General features: G+C 40.1%; 1 protein-coding gene across 16 annotated transcripts in view; it reads left to right on the top strand.

Moving 5' to 3' along the window:
- LOC129762000 (glutamate receptor-interacting protein 2) overlaps nt 1-20,372 on the top strand; it is a 119,731-nt gene that overhangs the window by 41,459 nt on the left and 57,900 nt on the right. The window contains exon 1 of one of the 16 annotated variants that reach the window (XM_055759919.1): nt 47-1,214. The exons of the other annotated variants lie outside the window; for them this stretch is intronic. Coding sequence (XP_055615894.1) covers nt 911-1,214 — 304 coding nt within the window. The 5' untranslated portion in view covers nt 47-910. Of the gene's footprint in view, nt 1-46; nt 1,215-20,372 lie in introns of those variants that run through there. 16 annotated transcript variants of the gene reach the window in all.

Consider the following 20,372-nt stretch of genomic DNA (forward strand, 5'->3'; position numbering starts at 1 on the left):
TTTGTCAAGTTCATTCGTCCAGCGGACCAAGCAGCGGGAGGGCCTGCGTACATACAAGGTTCAGAAGGCTCCTAACCGCGACGAAAGGCAAAACATGGTGGGGAAGACGCGAGCCCGGAAGCTGTATACCGAAATGCTGACGAAGCCGCATTGCCTGGTAATGGACGACGAAACCTACGTCAAAGCGGACTTTCGTCAGCTGCCGGGCCTGTTGTTCTTTTCCGCAGAGGACAAATTCAGCGTTCCGGAGGAGATTCGCAAGCCGAAACTATCCAAGTTTGCCAAAAAGTACATGGTGTGGCAAGCGATCTGCTCTTGCGGAAAGCGGAGCGCCCCTTCGTTATGACCGGCACGGTAAACGGGCAGGTTTACCTTAAGGAGTGCCTACAGAAGCGCTTACTACCACTATTGAAGCAGCACGAAGGCCCGACCATCTTCTGGCCGGATCTCGCTTCGTGCCCCTATTCAAAGGACGTGTTGGAGTGGTACGAAGCCAACGGGGTCACTTTCGTGCCAAAGGAAATGAACCCGCCCAACGCGCCGGAGCTTCGCCCAATAGGGAAATATTGGGCGATTATGAAGCAGGCCCTCCGGAAGAACCCAAAAGTTGTCAAATCGGAGGCGGACTTCAAGAGAAAATGGATATCTGTTCAAAAAAAACTACAACCTGACGTTGTACAGAACCTTATGGACGGGGTAGAGAGGAAGGTACAAGCATACGGGCTTGGGCTCGAAGTATGAATAAAAAGAAAATGCCAAAAGTTGTTTAATAGTTTTTATTTTACTGTCTAAAATTTTCAAAAGGATCGGTCTACTGGGCGAATTTCTACAGCGTTTTTTCCGTGATGCAATTTGATGTGACACACCCTTTATTCAGGAATCTTTTGCAGCAAAGGAACATTTGATTGCCATGTTTTTCGATCTTGAAAAGGCTTACGACCTTACTTGGCAACATATAATAATGAAAACACTGTTCGATGTAGGAGTTCGCGGTAATATCTTAGCTTTTATCAACAATTTTATGAAAAATCGTCGATTCAGGGTTTGCGTCGGAAACACATATTCATCTTACTTCTACAGTGAAAATGGCATTCCACAAGGATCGGTATTAAGCGTAACGCTTTTTTTAGTGGCTATAAACTCTATAAACGACGTACATCCTCTAAAAATAGTTGGGCTTTCCTTTGCTGACGATTTTGCGGTTTACGCTAAAGGTAAGAACCTACAAAATATCAAATCAGAACTTCAATTATTTCTTGATAATCTCATGAGCTGGTGTGCAAGAACTGGGTTCAAATTTTCAGTTGAAAAAACAAAAGCAATTCATTTCTGCAAATTGCGAAAATGCAATACCGATCCCACCATGTGCTTACAGGATCAAAACATCGAATTTGTTCAAAAACACAAATTTTTGGGCATGATATTCGACCGCAAACTCACTTGGACTTTCTTTATATAAAGTATCTCAAAGCAAAAGCTTCGAAAGCAATTCGTTTAATTCGAACCTTGGCAAATACCACATGGGGTTCAGATCGGAAAACGTTGCTCATGCTCCACAAAATAATGGTTGTTTCTAAAATCGACTATGGATCAGTGATTTACTCAACGGGTAGAAAACAATTATTGAACCAACTAGACTCCATTAATCACCTTGGAACGCGATTGGCAACCGGTGCTTTTCGAACAAGCCCTACTAAAAGCATACTAGCGGAGGCTGGTATTCTGCCCTTACATTTCAGAAGAAATTTGTTAATAATAAATTTAGGGATAAAAATAACATCTTTAAGAAACCATCCTATCAATGCGGTTAAAAATACGCTGCATAATAGCGCTGTAAACGAATCATTTCGGTATCGAAGTAATCAATAACTTGAAGAAACAGGAATTCAACCGACTACACTATTGAAATCTTTTCATTCATTTCCACCATGGAGCGCCAAGGAAACAAGGATAGATTATTCGCTTCACAGAACCACTAAATCAAATTGCAATGCTCCTTTATTTAAATACGAATATTTGAAGCTCTGCAAAAAATACAGAAATTATCATTTCATATTCACGGACGGGTCAAAAATAAGAAATTGCACAGGGTTCGCTTGTTATAGTGAAAAAGGTTCTATTCAGATACATCTCCCAAAAGCTTATTCGATTTTTTCGGCGGAACTCAAAGCAATATTGACGGCATTGGAGATGGTTCAATCGAATGAGTTGGATTTTAACTTCGTGATTTGTACAGATTCAATGAGCTCCTTGCAAAGCATTCAAGATATATTTTCTTCAAACCCTATAGTGCAGAATATCCAGCTTAGCTTAAATAGTATTCAAAAAGAGGGGAAAACAAAAGTTTTTATGTGGGTGCCAAGTCGAAAAAATCCCTTTCTATGATTTGAATGCTCTTGTGAAAAGAAAAATCTTCAATATGTGGCAGGTAGAATGGTCAAGCATTCAAAATAACAAACTTAGAGCTATTAAGGATTCGGTTTATATTTGGAATTCATCTTTCGCACGAGTTAGAAAAGAAGCAATCATTTTAAGTAGGCTTAGAATTGGACACTGTTATTTGACTCATAAACACCTGTTTAGAAGAGATGTACCTCCAGAGTGCAGCGCTTGTCGATGTCCACTAACTGTGGAACATTTTCTGTACTATTGTAAACAATTTGATAGAGAAAGGAATCAATTTAATATTAACAATAGAATACTTTTAGATAATAGTTCTTCGAGTCATAAAAAATTATATCAATACTTAAAATCTATTGGATTATATTCACAAATCTAGCTGTAAGTAGTATATAAGAAATGAATAATTGTACTTTCATCGAAACTGGGTGTAAATAGCCGTTATCGTGCTGATCACCCCAAACAAATAAATAAATAAATAAATAAAGAAATTCCATACCACTTTCTCAGATCGACAAATTTTTGTTACGATCGAGCGATTAGAAAACTTTTGTTCACTGAATATCTCTATTATTTTCCGCCCCTCTTCCGTCAATAGAATACCTTTCGCCTATTCCTTTAAATTCTACGTGAATCACTAATCTGAACAACTTCTTACGTTGCACATCTAATATTTATCTTGTAAATTGAACATTCCTAAGTGTTTTTTCAAAAAACACAGATAAAGGCTTAGTGATTATGCGAAAACTCGATTTTTATGTCCTGCGGCTAAACATATGTCTCGGGAAAAAACGATGTTTGAATGTTTATATCAACCGATGCCGCCTTGTGTGTGTGTGTGATTGTGACGCACTTCCTTTCAATAAAAGTGATTTAAATATACTATCACTACAGCGAATAAGTATCTCGATAACAAGAACATTCCTAGTTGTTTTGTAAGTGTTTCAAATTTCTTTCTTTCAAGTGCGGCGAAACGAATGTCTATCACTGTAGTATATATGTTGACCCTCCAACACGTCACGTTAGAAGATTCTTTCCAAATTTTCATATGGTCATGTGTGTTCCAGTTTTGTGATGGTAATCCTGTTGGTGAGCCAACTAGTCAAGGTTACATTGTATTTATCAGCCGCTAGGAATGATTTTTGAGCCATTTTGAGATATAAGGCCAATAGAAAATTCCTAAACCGCCTCATTGATCTCGTAATCATTTTTACATGTTTGCAACGATATTCACCCGCAGTCACATAAAACATTTTTTCAGGCTCCCGAACCTATGAAACAATGGCCCCATTCTTGTTCGCTGTGACAATTTCGATTTCAAACGGTCAATCGAGAACACTTCCTCGATATAGACAGCTGGTCTATGACAAAAAATATATAACAAAATAAAAACAGCACACTGTAGATCGGTGTACTCACTTTGATCGGTCGTTGCCTCCCACGCGAGACGATGATGATGATTGCCACCGCCGCCGTCTTCGCAATCAAAAAAAGCGTGGAAAATCGAAGCTCAAGTCAGCCAATTTTGAGGAGATACTCGAGAAGTGCTCATTTGTTTCCTACTACTGGGGAGGGCGGTGATGGTGGCTGCTGGTGATGACTCTTTTTGTACATTTTTGTTTTTTCTGTTACTGTGTTGCGTTCAATGTCGTACTAATGGGTGACAAAAACTCGGAAAAGGGCAGCAGCAGCAGCAGCAGAAGTAGCACTCGGCTTAGAGAGTCATCAAAACGCAGACACAGAGGGTATGATTCTTCCTGCAGTTGTTTAATTGAATTATTTATTTGTACGTGCTCGCGCCTCTATCTTTCCGGGGTCTCTGTTTTCTCGATCGCTTCAAATGGTGCGTGGTAATAAGGTTCCATTAATCGTACCGAGTTTATCTCTCGGGTTTCCCCTTCTGGGATAATACAATTTTATTGCATTTTCTTGGAGATTGAATGAGATGGAAGAATGATTTTCGATAAACTAGTTCAGTTTTAAGACAGAGTGTATGAGCTTCAACCATTCAGCTGGATTTTTTTCTATGATACATCAGACTGTAATCTTCAATTCATATGACCAATCTTAGAGGGGTACTATATTTTTCTTCAAAAATATCATAATTTGAATTCGATTTCTGTACAAAATTTGATATTTGACGAAGTTGTAAATTGAATACAATAATTTATGCACTAAAAAGGACTAATTTATTTTATTTATTTATTTTGTCATCAATCAAAAATTGTAGACCAATACATTTTTAATACTACTTAAAACTAAAAACAAAAACTAAAGAGAGCTGGCTGGATAATTTATCCGTTTAATTCAAAAGACGATTTTAACAAGTTACATAATCAATTTTTTTTTATTTATTTACTAGCTAACCCGGCAAACTTCGTCCTTCCCATTTACTTGTTTAATTCTCTAGTAATGCAGAAATTTGTGTTTTTTTTGTATGGCAGCCACCCCTAAGAGAGGGGGGAGGGGTATCTAATCACCATAGAAACATTCATTGCACCCTAAAGTTTCCATATGCCTAATTTGGTTTAATTTGCTTGATTAATTCTCGGGTAATGCAAAATTTGTGTTTCATTTGTACGGCAGCCCCCTCTAAGAGAGGGGGAAGGAGTATCTTAACACCATAGAAACATTTATTGCATCCTAAAACCTCCACATGCCAAATTTGGTTTCATTTGCTTGATTAATTCTTGAGTAATGCAGAAATTTGTGTTTCATTTGTATGGCAGCCCCCCCTTTGAGTGGGGGATGGACTGTCTAACCATCATAGAAACATTTATTGCACCCTAAAACTTTCACATGCCAACTTTGGTTTCGTTTGATTGATTAATTTCCGAGTAATGCAAAAAATTGTGTTTCATTTGTATGGCAGCCCCCTCTAAGAGAGGGGGAAGGAGTATCTTATCACCATAGAAACATTTATTGCATCCTAAAACCTCCACATGCCAAATTTGGTTTCATTTGTTTGATTAATTCTCGAGTAATGCAGAAATTTGTGTTTCATTTGTATGGCAGCCCCCCCTTAGAGAGGGGGGAGGGGTCTCAAAATATCACGAAAACCTTCCCCGGCCCCAAAAACCCCTACATACCAATTTTCATGTCGATCGGTTCAGTAGTTTCCGAGTCTATAAGAATCAGACAGACAGACAGACATCACTCCATTTTTATATATATAGATTTATTTATTTATTTCGTCAAACCAGCGTAGACTAAATATGCTGCCCAAATATTACAGTGAAATTTAACTATATCTTATTCTATTCAAATAGTCTTTGAGCATTGACCTTGACATGGTTACATCAATTATTTCACTGTGTTTCGGATGGCGATGACGAGAAAATTTTTAAAAGATAATGCAAAAATCTTCTGCAAAAATGCTTCGACGCCGACGCGATGGATGTCAGCATGGCCTTCAACTCTTTTGTGGTCTGAGCGATCAGCTGCATTTCCGTTTTGGCCACGAAGTTATTGGAATAAATCCTTTGGTTTGAGGTTGGGCCTAACATTTTCTGTCGGTCGAATCTGGGGGACACCTAAGAGGGTTGGTGGTCTTCGGTATAAAGTTCATCTTCAGCCGTTCTAATCTAGTCGGTATCTGACAATTACTATTAGTTGTATAGAGTGTCCTGAATAACATCAAACTGCCCACTTTCCTTTTATTTAGAAAAGAAACAAGCCAATAACTCACAACCCTTACGGATGTTAAGGTTTCTACAGGTTCGTTGATTATTTGAATCTACTGAATAATTTTTTTGGAATAATCAGTAAATGTAATACGTACTTCACCAGATGAGGCTCGAACTTCGTGCTTTTGTTATTCGAACAGATAAATGGGTTGAAAATAGACGCGCTTCAATTAGCTCTTGCAGACAGACTACCAATACCCAGTAAAAGTCCTATATATTAGCACTAGCTGACGTTGGCAAACGTTGTTCTGCCATATAATTAATTTCTAGTGAATATTTTGGTAGGTAAAAATGACGAATATATTTCAAGAGAGCTTGTATGTTATCGTTCAGATCTGTAGAATCGATCTAAATGGTAATTTTCAGTAAAATTTCTTTCGAATTTTCCCTTTTAATCCATTGCGGTCGTTTGTCTGCTTTTAAGCCTTTTTTATGCTTCCGGTCGGTGCTTTCAGCCACCACAGCAAGGAAGTATACTAATCTTGTACTTTATGTAACAATATGGCAATATGTTCATACTTTTTCGAAACGAATTTTAATGTTTGGTGAACCAGTTCACGAATCCAAACGGTGCTCTTATGAATAACTAGCTAACCCGGCAAACTTCGTCCCGCCCATTTACTTGATTAATTCTCGAGTAATGCAGAAATTTGTGTTTTATTTGTATGGCAGCCACCCCTAAGAGAGGGGGGAGGGGTATCTAACCACCATAGAAACATTCATTGCACCCTAAAGTTTCCATATGCCTAATTTGGTTCAATTTGCTTGATTAATTCTCGGGTAATGCAAAAATTTGTGTTTCATTTGTACGGCAGCCCCCTCTAAGAGAGGGGGAAGGAGTATCTTAACACCGTAGAAACATTTATTGCATCCTAAAATCTCCACATGCCAAATTTGGTTTCATTTGCTTGATTAATTCTCGAGTAATGCAGAAATTTGTGTTTTATTTGTATGGCAGCCACCCCTAAGAGAGGGGGGAGGGGTATCTAACCACCATAGAAACATTCATTGCACCCTAAAGTTTCCATATGCCTAATTTGGTTTAATTTTCTTGATTAATTCTCGGATAATGCAAAAATTTGTGTTTCATTTGTACGGCAGCCCCCTCTAAGAGAGGGGGAAGGAGTATCTTAACACCGTAGAAACATTTATTGCATCCTAAAATCTCCACATGCCAAATTTGGTTTCATTTGCTTGATTAATTCTCGAGTAATGCAGAAATTTGTGTTTTATTTGTATGGCAGCCACCCCTAAGAGAGGGGGGAGGGGTATCTAACCACCATAGAAACATTCATTGCACCCTAAAGTTTCCATATGCCTAATTTGGTTTAATTTTCTTGATTAATTCTCGGATAATGCAAAAATTTGTGTTTCATTTGTACGGCAGCCCCCTCTAAGAGAGGGGGAAGGAGTATCTTAACACCATAGAAACATTTATTGCATCCTAAAACCTCCACATGCCATATTTGGTTTCATTTGCTTGATTAATTCTTGAGTAATGCAGAAATTTGTGTTTCATTTGTATGGCAGCCCCCCCTTTGAGTGGGGGATGGACTGTCTAACCATCATAGAAACATTTATTGCATCCTAAAACCTCCACATGCCAAATTTGGTTTCATTTGCTTGATTAATTTTCGAGTAATGCAGAAATTTGTGTTTCATTTGTATGGCAGCCCCCCCTTTGAGTGGGGGAAGGACTGTCTAACCATCATAGAAACATTTATTGCACCCTAAAACTTTCACATGCCAACTTTGGTTTCGTTTGCTTGGTTAATTTCCGAGTAATGCAGAAATTTGTGTTTCATTTGTATGGCAGCCCCCCCTTAGAGAGGGGGGGAGGGGTCTCAAAATATCACGAAAACCTTCCCCGGTCCCAAAAACCCCTACATACCAATTTTCATGTCGATCGGTTCAGTAGTTTCCGAGTCTATAAGAATCAGACAGACAGACAGACATCACTCCATTTTTATATATATAGATAGATAGATAGATACATAACGGTACTCAGTATAAACAAAAGTTGTCACCCATGCTTGAGGAAAGCCCTCATGAAAACTCCATGTATTGTGGCAAAGAGTATTGTTCTGTATGTTTAAACAGACAAATAAAAGGTGGAAGACGCCAAACTAGTTATTTTTGTGATACACGCGAACACCTGAACTGCATGTTGAGGAGTGTTTCGGAAGATTGAAACATTGAAACACACTGTTTAAAGGGTGTGTCACATCAAATTGCATCACGGAAAAAACGCTGTAGAAATTCGCCCAGTAGACCGATCCTTTTGAAAATTTTAGACAGTAAAATAAAAACTATTAAACAACTTTTGGCATTTTCTTTTTATTCATACTTCGAGCCCAAGCCCGTATGCTCGCACCTTCCTCTTTGCCCCGTCCATAAGGTTCTGTACAACGTCAGGTTGTAGTTTTTTTTGAACAGAAATCCATTTTCTCTTGAAGTCCGCCTCCGATTTGACAACTTTTGGGTTCTTCCGGAGGGCCTGCTTCATAATCGCCCAATATTTTTCTATTGGGCGAAGCTCCAGCGCGTTGGGCGGGTTCATTTCCTTCGGCACGAAGGTGACCCCGTTGGCTTCGTACCACTCCAACACGTCCTTTGAATAGTGGCACGAAGCGCGATCCGGCCAGGGTCGGGCCCTCGTGCTGCTTCAATAGTGGTAGTAAGCGCTTCTGTAGGCACTCCTTAAGGTAAACCTGTCCGTTTATCGTGCCGGTCATCACGAAGGGGGCGCTCCGCTTTCCGCAAGAGCAGATCGCTTGCCACACCATGTACTTTTTGGCAAACTTGGATAGTTTCTGCTTGCGAATCTCCTCCGGAACGCTGAATTTGTCCTCTGCGGAGAAGAACAACAGGCCCGGCAGCTGACGAAAGTCCGCTTTGATGTAGGTTTCGTCGTCCATTACCAGGCAATGCGGCTTCGTCAGCATTTCGGTGTACAGCTTCCGGGCTCGCGTCTTCCCCACCATGTTTTGCCTTTCGTCGCGGTTAGGAGCCTTCTGAACCTTGTATGTACGCAGGCCCTCCCGCTGCTTGGTCCGCTGGACGAATGAACTTGACAAACTCAGCTTATTGGCGACATCCCGGACCGAACTTCTCGGATCACGTCTAAACTGCTTAACTACGCGCTTGTGATCTTTTTCACTGACGGAGCATCCATTTTTGCCGTTCTTCACCTTCCGGTCGATGGTTAGGTTCTCGAAGTATCGTTTTAGTACTCTGCTGACCGTGGATTGGACGATTCCCAGCATCTTACCGATGTCCCGATGTGACAACTGCGGATTCTCGAAATGAGTGCGCAGGATTAATTCACGACGCTCTTTTTCGTTCGACGACATTTTTCCAAATTTACGAAAAATTGACAGTGAAGCATGGCCAACGTGATCTATACACTCTTATCCGATTATAAGCGAAAGCTGAAGATATAATTCCTAAACATTCAATTTCTACAGCGTTTTTTCCGTGATGCAATTTGATGTGACACACCCTTTAGTATCTGACTTATCTGAAGTTTACATAAAAATAAATAAATCTTGATCATCTTTCATAAACTCACAAGCTACACTTATACTGCATATAATCTCACAAGGTTATACATCACTGCTTTTCCTAGTAAAAATGAGTCCGACCAGTACAGCCATGTCCAAATTTGATACGACTGCAAAGGGTTAATTTTAAATATATACAAGGTACGATGAATGCTGCATCAGGAACCAATGTCTCGGCAACCTACCCTAAGCCCAAAGGTTCACTTCGGGCGAACGAGTGAGCAATACAGTGCCTTTGAGGCAATGTGGATCCTTAAAATCTTTATCACTTTTGGAGATGAAGCCAAGCTGTTCGTTTGCCTTATCATCGATGTGGTAATCGGAAACAAACGGGTCTTTGGATCGATGAGAGGTCATCACATCAAGCGACGCTAATAACATGTTTGTTGTTGCGACACTAACTTGTCGAGTAGTCTTTGAAGATGTAGACAATCCTCGATGCAACGTACCACGATGTAGATCTTCAGATCCTCGGCATTTATGAGCTTGCGTAAAGTCGTTGAACAATAGCACGAACAGTGATGATCCCAAATTGCTCCGAGGTTTGTGTAGATCATGTCTAACTGTGCCGTTTCTTTATTAGCTTCGAAACAGGTGGTGGTAAAATCCCTCAGATAACTAGTGACTGATTTGCCGGGAATGCAAACGTGCTGATCGTGCGAAATGTTGGACTTACGCGTGTGAGGCAATAGAACCACCGACAACAGTATCCCGCCGGCGACACAATTTGCACTCATGTAGACCGCAAAGTGTTACTAGAGACACCGATCCAGTGAGAAACAAAACCTTCCCAACCAAAAATTACACCACAAGGTGTAATTGCAGAGCTGCTTACATTAATTTTCTATCAGTCGTTCGAGCGGGAAGCTTATACCGACTGCTGGAAAGAGTCGCACATGTTTACTGTAAATAAAAGTGGGAATAGGCGTTACGTGAATAGACGAGAATGAGAATGAATCATGATTCAACAATCTTCACTTTCTACTAAGAAATCATGGAGTGCGCTTGGATTTATTGGTAACTTTTTCCGATCGATCATTCAATTTTCGTGAATTAGTGTCAAAGTGCCGCGCACTTCAAGCCGAATGTGAAGAAGGTATTTTTCAGCAGTAAGTGCTATGTTCTTCGATGCGGTCCTGTCCTGAATCCGTGGTCGTTTGTCTCAATCCTTATTACTTTTTATGACTATTTTAAAGCTCCAAGAGGATTTTTAATCTCGACGAAACAGAACCCTAAAAACGTGTGATATGTAGTCGTTACTTGCACGTTTCAAGTAGGATAAGATGTATTCATCGCCTTCCGGATGAGAGACGAACTCCTAGAACCTGAAATTTGCCATCATTTCATAGGAACGTTTCTAGTCTGCCATTGGCGAAAAATGTCACAAAATGTCTTGTCAAAGACGCTCGCACACTCTTAAACACATCTCTGATGAAAATCGGTAGGATTAGCAGATAGGCGATCAAAAATTTTGTGAAAACCAAATCCAGTGAGTGATCCAAATTGTTTAGCTGCTCATTAGTTTGATTTAGGTCCGAAGAATCTATTCCGTCAATCAATGCGCATATAAGTGCATACTCTTTGTAAGCTTCAGCAAGCAAGCGATGATTATCAGCTGCATTTGGCTTTGGAAAAAAATATTGTAATGAATTTTTTTTTCGTGTTTGCATCTCATTTTCAGCATTTTATTGCATTTTGTGGGACGACCTTGTTATTTCAACGTATAATGCGGGCTTTGATATACACCCAAAATAAATATTTAGCAAATTTTTTGACATCCTCATACATTACATTAAAAGAGTTTAGAAGTTTTATTAAATGTGCTATCCGGGGGTCTTTGTAGCTACATTGGTTGCGCGTTCCCTTAATGAGCGATCGATCGCTAGTTCAAATAAAGCTATCCCCGCGATGGGTGCCACGTTTGCTGAACCCGACTAAAAACAGCGTCGCGTTGATGATTCAACAGTTTGACGTTGTTGAAACGTAATCGAGTGGACGTTTCGTGACAATGGTTGAAATGTGAATCTATTACCACACTCCTGAGTCAAATAGGCAGTCTGCAGAGTGGCTGACAAGCTACGAAAGTCGGCCAAAGCGGCTAAAAGGCCAACGGTCGGTCGGGATGGTTTTAGCCTCTGTTTGTTGGAATGCGCATTGCATAATCTTCATCGATTACCTGTAGAAGGGAAAAACAATTACCGGAGTGTACTATACAAACCGTCGCATCCGTCATTAAAAGCTATGGCCAAGTTGGACCAATTTCGGTTCCAATTGGTTGCTCACCCACCGCATTCCCCAGACTTGGCCCCCAGCGACTGCTATATGCTCTCAAACCTCAAGGGGTGGCTCCAGGGAAAGAGATTCGCATCGAACGAGGAAACCATCGCAGAAACTGAGCCATATTTCGAAGTCTTAAACGTTTCGTACTACAGAAAAGGAATCGAAATGTTAGAAACTCGTTATACCAAGTGTATTGCCCTCGAACGAAACTGTGTTGAGGAATGATTACAGCTTTGCCCAAAAACCGATTGTTTTCATTAAAATAACCCGGGACTTTCCAGCCCATGTAGAGCAAAACAAGAGACACTTTGCAATTGAGAGAGCGTCAAAAGCAAAATAAGTTGTTTACATCCTCTCAGCAGGAAAAGCTCTCTTCCGTGTATACTTTAATGATCTAATTTCATTTTATAATGTGATGTAATGTGCCGGGCATTGTTTGGGATTTTGTTTTTGGGTACAATTCCAAGCTTACACTCAGTGTAAGAGAATGAGAGGTCCACTCCATAAATACAAATATTTTAACACTCTTCAAAAAGGTGCTTTTATTTGTGCATTTGACGCTTGAACACATTTTTTCGGCCAAGAATGATATCATTTCATTAACATTGAGGACGCTTGAAAGAATAGCCCAAACTAGAGTTGGTCGTATGATAATGGAGATCAGAATTTTGGGGTAGCTATTATAATTTGTAGGGGAAGAGGTGATAAAATGGACATGCTAAAGAAATATATCTTTTCACTGCGTCCACATACCGCTACAATCTCTGGTTTTCGAAGAATATCCTAGCCTAACTAAGTGTTGCTCAAGATATCGAATAATTTTTACAAAAAAAAATAAAGAAAAAAGTCGTCAAATCGAACATATTGTTAGTGTGCGGCTTAAATAAAAAAAAAAGAACAATTACACATATCATGCTCAATGGGATAGATTAAGCGTTGTTTCTTATCAAAATTTGTTTAAATCATTATTGAAATGGTAGGTACGTGTATGAAATAAGCTGGGCCTATTCACCTATAGTTGTAATTGAAATTTTCTAATACGTACAGAAACATAGTAAGAAAAAAAGAGGCTGAGTTTAAAGAGGCTGGGTTTTGGTTGGAGTGGCATATTTTTCCAAGGACAAAGCCACGAAAGAAATCCCTTGAAGAGTAACATGTGATAAGGTATATCAGCTTTAGAAAACATAACATCGTAAGTCGTTATCCGGAGGTGGCTCATTTTGCCCCTAAACAACATAGTAATTTCGAATGCAAATCAAACAGAATATCTGTTAACCTCTTCTAGAATATGTGAACAGTCGTTCAAACTGGTGATATGTCGAAAATATCAGGTCGAATAAAATAAATGTCAAGGAAAATTCTTTAAATACGATGCGCTTAAAATTACATCCGGATGGCTACCGAGAGAGCAATTTCTGTTTTTGTTTATTATTTTCAACATTGGACAGATTCATGCATAACAGGCTTCGTTTGCTCTAAGAATAGGGTGGACAATGAGTATCAATTGATTGTTAGTGGAATTATTGAAATTTAAGCACTGGTTCATTTTACCACCCATGACCATTTTACCTGCATTTCCCCTACATGGTCCCAAATGTCGAAGCAAATTGGGTTTGTGGATAAATGATTCTGAGTAGCCTTGCTCTAGAACAAATTTCTCCGTCATTCCAACATGCTCACCCTGTGCAGTCATTCATTCCCGCGCAACCAGCGTTCTCAACACTGCCACGCTAGACAATTCACTCTGGTGAACTTTCACAGCCGTACCGTGTCAGTTGGAGACAGTATACTATTTCAGACCAACCATAATTGTCGGTTTTGACGTAGGACTACGTCTTTCATTTCTATACCGGGGTGTAAAATCAAAGTTTCGAAAACGAAAGCGTTACGCCGGAGACCGAGATTTTGAGCGTTAATAACTCCTGAACAACTAAACGAAATGGTATTATAAACACTTCATTCGAAAGATAAAATGTCTTCGCGTTATATACTTGTTACTTTTTGATCCAAAAACTTTTTTTCAATAGCCTTAAAATTGCTTTCAAAACAGGCTATTCAAATCACCAATCGGTATATAAGCGAGCGCCGCTCGGAAATCCACTCAGTTATAATTGAACAGTGATTGAGGTACCATCGCAGGAATGAATGGATGTTTCCCTAACACAGACTTAAAAACTATGGAGCCTGGGGAAATCGGCATTGCAGAATAGATACAAGCAGCGGGTACTTTTGTTCTGGTTTTCGTTTCTGCAAATCGGAATGTTTCCCTAACACAGACTTCAAAACCATGGAGCCAAGGGAAATCGGCGTTTCAAAAAAGATACAAGCAGCGGGTACTTTAGTACTCGTTTGCGTTTTTGCAAATCGGAATGTTTCCCTAACACAGACTTCTAAACTATGGAGCCGGGGAAAATTGGCATTGCAAATAAGATGCAAGCTGCGAGTATTTTTGTACTCGCTTGCGTTTTTGCAAACCGGAATGTGTTTTCCCAACACAGATTCCGAAACCAATAAATTGGGAAAATCGGCATTCCAGATCTTGGCAGTACTTTTTAAACCCCCATGCATTTTTACACTCCGGAATGCGTTTTGCTAACACGGTCTACAAAAGCGGATATAAATGCAACGCTTTGGCTCGGTTATTCAAGACTGCATGCCCCTTCATGTCGCCAGCTCACTAAACTTCTACGCATACCGTTTGATTATTAGGCAAAATGTTGATAACTATTTGCTGCGATAACCACTACCATAATGCATGAATTGACCTAAATTGGGATTTGTTTGCAATTGAATTCGTAAATTCTTTCATTCATTCACTAGTTTAATCAATAATTTAATCAACAACTCTGCGCAGCGGCGATATCGTACCCAATGAGGCATTTGGGCATTCGTAGTGCGATTATTGCTAATTGAAAAAAACACAAATGATTACTAAGACAACGGCAGTCCTACGTCAACCTTGCGGTTATATCATAGGTATAACCCATCCATAGTTTTTTCCTCGCGAATTCGTCACTTTATTACGCCTCGGCGGGTATAAACAAACTGCGAATAAAAAAAATCTCAGCTACTGTCTTCTCGGTCGGAGAACAGAAATAAACATATATCAAATTGCATCCACCCAAAATCTCGTGAAGGTTGTCAGAGAGCAGAATAATTTATAACTCATCAGCAGTGATTTTTGGTCGGTTTTGGATGTTTTTCTCTCGCTCGATCTCGTGTCGAGGGCACGAGACTAAATTAGGGTGCGCGCATACGCATACGCATACGCATACGCATACGATATGACGTATTATGTCTAATTAGCGCATTAGCATCATAAAATTTAGTTCGAGCCAAATCGCAAGCGAAAAAAAAAAAGAAAAATAACGTCGTAAAATGATACAATTTGATACATTTCAGTTTTTCGGAGTGTTGTTAACCCTCACCAGTTCGTAAATTATCCGGTGACCGATGAAATGTCGGTACGTTTTTCGGAATTGTTGGCATTCTGCTTTATTTTCTTATGGCGGAGGATACTCAAAAATTGAAACACGATTCCTGTGGCTTGGGAGGGGAGGAGGTGGAGGATGGTTTTTGTTTTGTTGTGTTTTGCGCGAACAGCTGACGTTTTCCATTTCCCGAGCAGCGACGCGTCGCTTTAATTAAGTGCACGTGATGCAATGTTTACGCTTTCGAATGGCGTGAAGTGGCGTTGGTGTAGGCATCAATCATAGTAGCCCCTGTGATACGAACGGGGGGTTACTGCATGTGTGTGTATTGCACAATTATCCCTAGCTTTGAATCATCGAGGCGTTTGCCAGGACGATGAGTTAAAAGTTGGTTTCCTGTTTTGCTACCGTCGGCCGTAAGAAATTCGCCTCCGCTTCGCGCGCGCACTCGAAAGGAGAATCAGTCACGCTCGTTGCTTTTAGTGAGCGTGTAATTTAAAGCGAAAGACTTCTGAAAACTAAAATTACCGCGTCCTGCTCACTCGCTCGCTCTCTGTCTCTTTTTTTTTTTTTTTGCTGCGGCGAATTGTCAGTCATGGCGGGAAAGCAGCAGCATCTTGGCGATTGAGAAGCTGGCGATTTAGTGGGATGGGATGAGGATGAGGAGACAATGCCAAACGGTAGCGTAGGAGCCTCTCGCCAAGTGTCACTCACAATCTTTGAGGTAATACACACTTCTGAGCAGGCGGTGACCGGTTGAAGAAGATGGAAAGATGGCAGGAAGGACCGAGAGAAAAGGTAATCGTGTCTTTGACGCCAAAACCGTCACAGAAGCGGTTTTGAAGTTGTGGAGAATTGCGTGAAATCGGGGGAGAGTTTACGTGGAAAATCGTACATCACAGACAAGTGGACTTGGCGAACGGTCATGTTTGGAAAAAATGGAAAATATATGCGAAATTGTCAAACAACTTCTCAGCAAACATGAAATCGTGTGATTTTCTACATTCTAGGTCCTATATATCAGAGTCCTAACAAGCTGAACCCCGCGTCGGTCTGTAGGACTGTTACAAAATAAAAATATATTAGGCTGTCAAAAAAGTCCTGCGGTATTTCCGCGAGGTGTCGTTGTAAGCGCGTAGTTCTAGTTGTATTCATTGTATCGAGTCATACTATAGCTTGTTGGAAAGGTATTTATAGTCCTTGACAGTGTTTTGTTTGGTTAAGTCGTTCGTGAGTTATAGTGTCGCAAATATGGAGCAAAATAAAGAGAAAATTCGACATATTTTACAGTACTACTATGAAAAAGGTAAAAATGCATCTCAAGCTGCCAATAAAATTTTTGCAGTTTATGGACCCGATACAGTTTCCATTTCCACCGCACAACGATGGTTTCAACGTTTTCGTTCTGGTGTAGAGGTCGTCGAAGATGCGCCACGCTCCGGAAGGCCTGTCGTCGAAAATTGCGACAAAATCGCTGAATTAGCCGAGAAAGACCGGCATAGTAGCAGCCGTAGCATCGGCCAAGAGCTGGGGATAAGTCATCAAACCGTTATTAACCATTTGAAGAAGCTTGGATTCACAAAGAAGCTCGATGTATGGGTGCCACACACGTTGACGCAAAAAAACATCTTTGACCGTATCGACGCATGTGAATCGCTGCTGAATCGCAACAAAATCGACCCGTTTCTGAAGCGGATGGTGACTGGCGATGAAAAGTGGGTCACTTACGACAACGTGAAGCGCAAACGGTCGTGGTCGAAGCCCGCTGAAGCGGCTCAGACGGTGGCCAAGCCCTCATTAACGGCCAGGAAGGTTCTGCTGTGTGTTTGGTGGGATTGTCAAGGAATAATCTATTATGAGCTGCTTTCCTATGGCCAAACGCTCAATTCGGACCTGTACTGCCAACAACTGGACCGCTTGAAGGTAGCACTCATGAAGAAGAGGCCATCTTTGATAAACAGAGGCCGCATTGTCTTCCATCAGGACAACGCCAGGCCACACACTTCTTTGGTGACGCGCCAGAAGCTCCGGGAGCTCGGATGGGAGGTTCTTTTGCATCCGCCGTATAGTCCGGACCTTGCACCAAGTGACTACCACCTGTTTTTGTCCATGGCGAACGAGCTAGGTAGTCAGAAGTTAGCCACAAAAGAGGCCTGTAAAAATTGACTATCCGAGTTTTTTGCCAATATAGAAGCGAGCTTCTATAACAGGGGTATTATGAAGTTGGCATCTCGTTAGGAACAAGTCATCGAACAAAACGGCGCATATTTGACTTAAAACAGATGATTGTAACTAATTTTATGAACAAATGAAAATTAAAAAAAAATACCGCAGGACTTTTTTGACAGCCTAATATATGTTTTTTTTTTTCGGATGTTTTACTTTCTAGTCGAATTTTTGATTATTTTCTATTTACACAATAAATATCTTTGGAAGCTAGGACCGATACTGATATTGTCCAAACGCTCTTGATGCGAACTGAGTGGAAAGCGCAGCAAAAATAATTCGGGGCTCAACGTGTTAACTGAGTTTCCGCCCGAAAAAAAAACACCTGAGAAATATATTATAATTTTTTAAATGCATGTATTTTCCATCTCTTTTAACTGAGGATTTCTACAGAAGGCGTAGGGCTCGGAAGGCGTCTGATTTGACAATTGCCGCACTTAGGCTAGGCGCAAATTGAGAAGCGTATAGCGCTCGTAAGCGAACGCGAGTCTACCAACACGACTCATACGTGCCACGAACGTAGCGTGGTGGAGCGCATATTGAGTCGCAGTTTGGACAACTACTGATTAACACAGAGTTGCGCTATATATTTTTTTACTAACACAATCACCCGACCAGTACAGCCATACAGTGTCAAACCTACGGCGCTATATGATTGTTCACCAACACAACTACCACAACCGGCATGACCAGCACGAGAAACTGTGGTTCAGCCACAGCGTCGCGCGAGTCGTGTCTCACGAGCGCTCCACCATCTCGCGTCATCTGGCGAATTTGCGCCGTTCTATCTGTTTTCATTAGCCACAAGAACAGGCGCTATATCGCGCTAAGTTACTCGCGCTATATGCGTCTCAATTTGCGCCTTGCCTTAGAGTTACGTATGGTGACCGATGTAAGGTAAATGATTTTGGTTTGTCCAGTCGAAAATATGATCATGGTTTGTCCACTCTCTTGAATGCTCTAATTCAGCACAACTTTATCAAATCAGGTAATGTTTCAAAACATATAAATAAAATTGTCTTCTTCAAAATTTACAGTAGTTTTATGGTATATTTTTACGGAATCACATGTTCTAAAGCATCATAAAATACACCATCATTCGAGCTAACTTTTAATCGATCACCAGATGATTATTTGACACGTATTCAGACCTTTTCTGGATTATAACACTTTCAAATATTGTAAACATCAAGCTTGCACACCATTTGTATCAGATTTATATAGCTGAACCATTAAATTACCGCAACTCAATAATGTTGTCCAATTCAATTCAATAATGTTGTTTTGTCCACATGATTTCTATGGGAACCACTTGGCGGGCTGCAGTTTGTTTATTGTGTCCTTCGCGTATAGTAGAAATTAAGTTTCTGTGTTGAAGTGAACACTTTTAAAATGCCCAAGAAAGTGCAATATTCTGAAGAAAGCCTTAATTATGAATGAATGGATATGATGACAGTAAACTCAAGCAATGATAAATGCAACATCTACTTGAGAATTCGAATGTTTTCATTCAAAAATGGTGATTTCTAAAGACGGACAAACCATGATCATTTTTTGGACAAACCATGATCAGAGGTGGTCAAAGCATGATCATAATTTCTCTTTAAGGAAAATCGTTAAAAAACATAAACATTTGAATAATTTCAACACCTTATGGTAGTATTAGCAACTAGATACTTGGGGATTTTTAACAAACTCAAACTCGTATAGAATTTATGTTATTTTCTTGAAGAAAAATCGATTTGCATTTACTAGTTGCGTAAAAACACCGCAAATTGGACAAACCAAGATCATTTACCCTATTATTCCCTGTTCGGTTGACAAGTAACATATTGTCGATCTTTATTACCGTCGTTGCGAGTGAGAATGGGTTAATTATCGTTTGATCGTAGTTCAGTGAAAAACTGATGTAGTGATGAAAAACATCATTTGAGAACATATCTACATAATCAGAAGTGCGTCACACTCTACTCTACGATAGTTATCCAACAAGAAATTTGAACACATCCGTTTTTTGAGCCATTCTTATCTCCAACGATGGTACCGAAACTTACACTTAATTGCGAACACAATTCATTCCAACTTTGTGCGCCCTCGAACTCACCTGATCTCAACCCAATAGGAAACCTTTGGGGAATCGTGAACGGGAGGAATAGTTCATATCAAAATTCGAACTAAATGTTTCAAACACTCTCTGAAGTTTGGGGAGAAATTCCGAAGCAAACAATTGACAGTTTAATCGAATTCATGATCCGAAGATGCGCCGTTCCTAATGAAAAATAATATTAATACAGGTCGGACTCGATTATCCGGAGACTCGATTATCCGGGATTCGATTATCCGGAATTCATAAGAAAGGGCTTGACTAGTAGAATGCAGTTATTTATGAAAAAACGCAAATCCAAGATGGCGGCCACTACAAATTGGCGGATTAGATATTTTCTCAGAACCCCATCAATATGGGTATCAAACGAAAGGGCTCGACTAGTAGAACACAGTTATTTATGAAAAATGCAAATCCAAAATGGCCACCACCGCAAGATGGCACCATATATATTTTTTTCACAACCCAATCTTCAAAAACCGCGCCCTTTTATTTGATACCCATATTTATCAAATGAAAGGGCGTGGTTTTTGAAGATTTTGCTTGAATTTTCACCAGGAATTGTTTATATCGATTTTGCAGCCAAATTAAGAAAGGCTACTTTTCACACTACAATAATTATTTTGCTGTTTTTTGTTTGTTCCATTCAATTGTGAGTTACAGGGAGTCAACAAAAAGAAAA

Source organism: Toxorhynchites rutilus, chromosome 1, assembly GCF_029784135.1.
Source record: "Toxorhynchites rutilus septentrionalis strain SRP chromosome 1, ASM2978413v1, whole genome shotgun sequence".
NCBI classification, from domain to species: Eukaryota; Metazoa; Arthropoda; class Insecta; order Diptera; family Culicidae; genus Toxorhynchites; species Toxorhynchites rutilus.